Source organism: Impatiens glandulifera, chromosome 3 (assembly GCF_907164915.1).
Source record: "Impatiens glandulifera chromosome 3, dImpGla2.1, whole genome shotgun sequence".
NCBI lineage: Eukaryota > Viridiplantae > Streptophyta > Magnoliopsida > Ericales > Balsaminaceae > Impatiens > Impatiens glandulifera.
Window position 1 is genome coordinate 54,448,328 of NC_061864.1, and position 5,123 is coordinate 54,453,450.

A 5,123-nucleotide genomic window follows, 5' to 3' on the forward strand; every position below is an offset into this window, starting at 1 on the left:
TTTCACACTATATGTATCCAAAAAGGTAGTAGTATCAATATTTCATCTTTTATTGTAATAACTTGTAAAGCTTGTAAAATCCTGTAACTCAAATATTAGAATTATATATTGATAAACCCAAAGAATGATTTTAAATAAGTATTTATGGTTTAGAAAAATTTGATGTTTTTTTCTTCTGAAAATAAATGTAGTAGTAAACTTTTCGCTAATATGACATATTTTATCATTTGAGCTACTTAATAAGACATGGTGATGTGTTTATGATATTTAATTAACTAAAAAAACTTGTTCATTTAAAAAGAAAAGGAAAGGTCCTACAAAATCACGATATTATCCTAAGATGGCTTAAATTACACAAAGATCATTTCAATTTCCAAACAAAGAATGAATGAGATATTTACAACATTCAATCCACAAACACCCGTTTCAATCATCATCGAACTTCTCCGTAAACACAACGGGCACACGCCTTGGCGCTATTCCAATGTTCAAACACTGATAAGAAAGTTCAATCACCATCCCAAGAGCTTGCTTGATGTTGTTATTTTATAAAAATCATTTGATAAGAAAATAGATTATTTCGTATTATTTGAATTAAATTATTTGAAAATATTTACAAAAGATAAATGATTTGATTAATAATGTGATAAATGTTATTTATCAACTTACTTGAACATTATATCTTGACAATTACGTCGTTTCTCGTCCTAAGTGATTCCGGAATCCCACCAGTCAGCTTGTTGTTTTGGACAAATCTGTTCGAAGATTTATTTTTTACTCGAATTTTAACAATTCTTTCACAATTAACAAGAAAATTATGAACTGAATCAAAATATTAAGAAAGAAAACATACACTTCACGTAGCCTAGGAAGCTGTCCTAAAGACTGTGGTATTTGTCCTATAAATTGGTTGTTTTCCAGATGCCTTTATAAAATCAAAAGTTACCAAATAAGTAAAATTATCAAATTTCTCTACAGTAAAAAAAAAAACTTCATAACACTTACAGAGTTTCCATTGCCTTCAATAAACCCATTTCAGGTATGGTTCCTGTTAGAGCATTCCCACCAAGCCAACTGTAAAATTCAAACAAAAACATGTAAAAATTAAACCTTTTTCGGATTCATCATTTAGAACACAAGGCTTGTTCTTACATAGTTTTAAGTGCTGTCAAATGTTCTAAATTCCTTGGTAATTCCCCAGACATCCCAATTCCTGTTAGATTTCTATGTAATTCCGAAAAGTAAACATGGTATATGAATATATAGTCAATATGAGGATATGGATAAAGAGAAAACCGATTTGATAACAATTTCTAAACTTACATAGAAATGATTCGAGGGTAGTAATCGAATTCGGAACAGGTAACTCCTGTCCATGAATAACCTTTAGGAAGACATGGATCTCCATTCCAATCTGAAGGTCTATTTTGAAGCACTCTTGAAAGGTCTTCCATAATCGTCGCTGAAAAAATATTTATTATGAATAAAAACACTCAATTGTCTATGCAACTTTCTTGTAGCAACTATGCTTACATGTTGCTAATAGGGTCACTAAAATTTTAATACTACATAATTAGATAATTGGCACAACATGGCTGACTTAACAATGCCCACCTCTAATAGAGAGTTTTAATGTTTTTTTTTTAAAAAATAATCATGAAAAGAAGCCCATATACCATCTCTTGTTAGAGTTCTTCCACCAAATGGAAAAATTTGAAACAATTCACCAGCATTGACAATAGGTCCAATAGTTGAATCACTACTCGGAGTTAAGATAATCTCGGTTTGACCATTGAGAGGCCATAGAGCAGCGTAAACTGTGACTCCTTTAGCCGTGACATTAAGATTGTTGATGAAAGGTTTCCCATTGACGGAAACACTAACAACTCTCCAATTATTTACGCGATTGTCTTGAAAGTAAAGTGCTAGATAGTAATTGCTTGAAGGTAGGACAAAAGCTGGCCACTTGATCGATAATGGTGTCACTGCACTTGTGGTTAGCGATGACACAAACGCCTTCACTGGTGGAATGTTCCAAAATTCTGTAGAAATCACGTTTGATTGGCTTTGTACGGCGGAATTTGGGTCCGTGAATGGTTGCCAAAATCGATTGTATTCATCATCTGGATATCTGCACGATTATAAAAAACAATAACATTTTGAGAACTTAACAAACTTGTGGTTATTAAACATATATACACAAACTATTAAACTACACTATATCGAAAATCAACAATGTGATCTTTACTCAACATATTTGAGCTCTATCTCGATATTGTCCCAAATGAAGTGATGCAGATACCAATATTTACGTTGATATAGAATATCAAGATTATTTAAATGTCCAAATATTTTATATTCAATTCTCACTAAACATTCTAATTAAAGGGTTCATGATTTTGGACCACGTCCAATAAATCTTAAAAAAGTAAAAAACAATGTTGCTTAACATATATGTGTAGCTTAATTTTGTAGTGAATGATGCCCCTAAAATTGACTGCTTAGACAAATTGCATGACATGTACAAGAACTTCTAATTACATATTCTGATCCACTCACACTACCACAAAGCTATTTAAGTCAATGGAAGACCAAAATTGAGAATAATACTGTTTGGGATTAAGATCGATTCGATAAAATATATCACAAGATTAACCGCAAAATTATTAGTCATTAGGCATGCTTTTTTGACTTTAAACATTCATCCGCCACAAAGAGAATGATCATATTTTTGTCGCAACTACTCTATTTTGCGGTGATCAGGAAATTGTAACGACAATTGAATTCCACCATAAAATCATTGAACTTGGTAGAAATATAACCAACTTCACTAACTCATATCAAAGGTATATAGTTTTTCAGTTTTCCATTTCTTTAGAATTGCTTCAAAATTCTTGATAGTACTAAACTTTGGATTTTCCTTCAAGAAATAATCAAATAAAGTGTAAGAAGTATTATACTTATTAAATTAAATTGGATTGATCTGTTCACAAATATCATTGTGCACTAATCCTTATTTCTCTTTAGTGTATTTTTGTTGAGACAACTTTTCCTTACATGTTCTCCTAGAACTCATTCCTCACATGATTAATTGTGATGACTACTCATTGATAAGTTTGAGTGCGACAAGTTAAAATTCAAATAACACAATACAATATTTATTGTGTATGCTTGCCTTCAAACATTTCGCCTCTTTACGTTTAAAATGAACTTATTTCTTAACCTCATTCCAAGGTTTATTTTGAGGTCATAACGAACACCAAAAAAAAAAAAAAACCATTTTAGTTTTATTCATAAGATGAAGCATGAGGAAATGTGTACCTAATGATGTCACCGACGAGTCCGAAGCTAGCCCTAGAAACAGTAGCCAAGGCATACTTACTGAAATCCGTCGCATTGTAAATCGAATCTGTTAAATAAATCAATTCTAACCCATTTATAAAAGGACTACCCAATGCCGTTTGATTATTTCTCGCCAAACAAAAACTAAACATCTTCGTTTGAGTTAACACGATAATCTCATAATACGAGCTCAATCCATTAGCATTATCCTCCTTAGTATTCACGGTACTCCATTTAGTACCATCAATGATTTGATCGAAAACTGGAGGATCTTTCCCTCCATCGTAACCGCCATAATAATACGTTGTCCTTAGTAGAATTTTCGCACCTTTGATCACGTGAAAGACATAACAATACTTTCGCGACGACTTGTCGGGAAAGTAACGTAATGTGGTGAGTAATGGATGGATACCTGTTTCTTTAAGGGCCGATTTGTTTCCCACCGATATGAAGCCATCGTCGGAGATGTATTTGATACCGTTTTCCTCGATATCCGATGATGATCCGCAACTTAGGAAAAATCCTTTGGAAATTACATTATGTGAGAAATGCATGCAAAAAGAGAAAATAATCAAAAAGATTTGGCTTCAAATATATAATATTACCTTTTGGGGGAACGGCAACCACCGCTTCAAGGAGGCAGAGGAGGAGTAGGACGGTGGTGGTGGCGGTGGCGGTCATCGTAAGGGAGGGTGGCGCTAATAAGGATCATCAATCAGTTGGAGGTCTTGGATCGGAATAGAGAGAAAGAAGTTTACAGGTCAAAGGTTGTCCTTAATTCATGCAATAACTAAATAAATGTACTTTTTTTAATTTTTTTTTGTCAAGTCTTCAAACATAGTGTTTGTTTGGATTTGGGTTATGGTAATAGTTTGGTTATTTTTTAAAAAAAATTAGTGATGATTGTGAGGAGATGGTATTGTTTTGATAAAAAAACTTAAATTATAATAATATATAATGATAAAAAAAATTTAAAATAAAAAGTATTTTTAGTAAATTAATTAAGTGACGGGATAGAAGAGATGGGAGTGAGTTGATGTTTTATCGTTATGATTATTGAAATAACCCCAAATTAACAAGATCTTACCTTTTTTCTTAAAAAAAAAAAAAAAAAAAAAAAATCAAACTTAAGGTCATTGATAGAGCATAATTAAACATAGTACATGTATATATTGAATATTGAATATTGATAAAGCTTAACTATGATCGAATAAAGGGTTAGAAGTAAATTTCAATATATAATCTAATTAGCTATTGATAAATAAACATTGAAAGAATCCAAGAGAGCAAGTCTAATTTGAGATTTTTTGTTCACTGATCCTCAAAGTTAAGATTAAAGATTGTATTTTGTTAAAACTAATATCAATTATTCATTTTATTTTTATTAAAGTGAAAAACAATGAATTTGATTATATGAATACCAACATTCTCTCTAGAAAAATTGTTTCTTAAGTTTGTTTGATTGCCGAGGAAAGACCTCATCTTTGTATCCCCTATTTTCTTAAAAAAAGAAACAAACTTGGATGATATTTTAAAATTGGATACACTTATATTGGATCAAATTGTATGAAGTTGGAGAGATGGTCGGAAGAATTGAGCTTTCAAAGCAAGCTAAAGGAAACAATCTAAATATGGTTCAAACTTAGGAACATCCCAACACACATGTATAATGTAGAAGCTCTAAGTCACTTTGCTAGTTTATTGGAAAAATCGTTATATATGGATCCAATTACAGAGGAAGGAGAACACCTTACTTTTGCTAGAATAAACATTGAAGGGCA

The 5,123-nt window shown here is 31.5% G+C and overlaps 1 protein-coding gene across 1 annotated transcript; it reads right to left on the reverse strand.

The window, feature by feature from the left end:
- Positions 1 to 668: 668 nt before the first annotated feature.
- Positions 669 to 3,896, reverse strand: LOC124930392 (putative leucine-rich repeat receptor-like serine/threonine-protein kinase At2g14440). Its single transcript, XM_047470741.1, has 7 exons — positions 3,322 to 3,896; positions 1,677 to 2,131; positions 1,324 to 1,462; positions 1,153 to 1,224; positions 1,006 to 1,074; positions 854 to 925; positions 669 to 755 (listed from the first exon to the last, which is right to left on the reverse strand). Exons 1-7 carry the CDS (start codon positions 3,894 to 3,896, stop codon positions 677 to 679), a joined length of 1,461 nt encoding a protein of 486 aa, XP_047326697.1. The 3' UTR covers positions 669 to 676.
- Between the last annotated feature and the right edge of the window lie 1,227 nt (positions 3,897 to 5,123).

Bases quoted from the DNA above. Each gene is read 5' to 3' on its own strand.
- LOC124930392 (XM_047470741.1), bottom strand. From the start codon at position 3,896: ATGCATTTCTCACATAATGTAATTTCCAAAGGATTTTTCCTAAGTTGC. The intron at 1,463-1,676 runs GTATATGGGCTT...ATATTTTTTCAG, and splicing joins AAGAACTCTAACAAGAGATG to CGACGATTATGGAAGACCTT. The intron at 1,225-1,323 runs GTAAGTTTAGAA...GGAATTACATAG, and splicing joins TACCCTCGAATCATTTCTAT to AAATCTAACAGGAATTGGGA.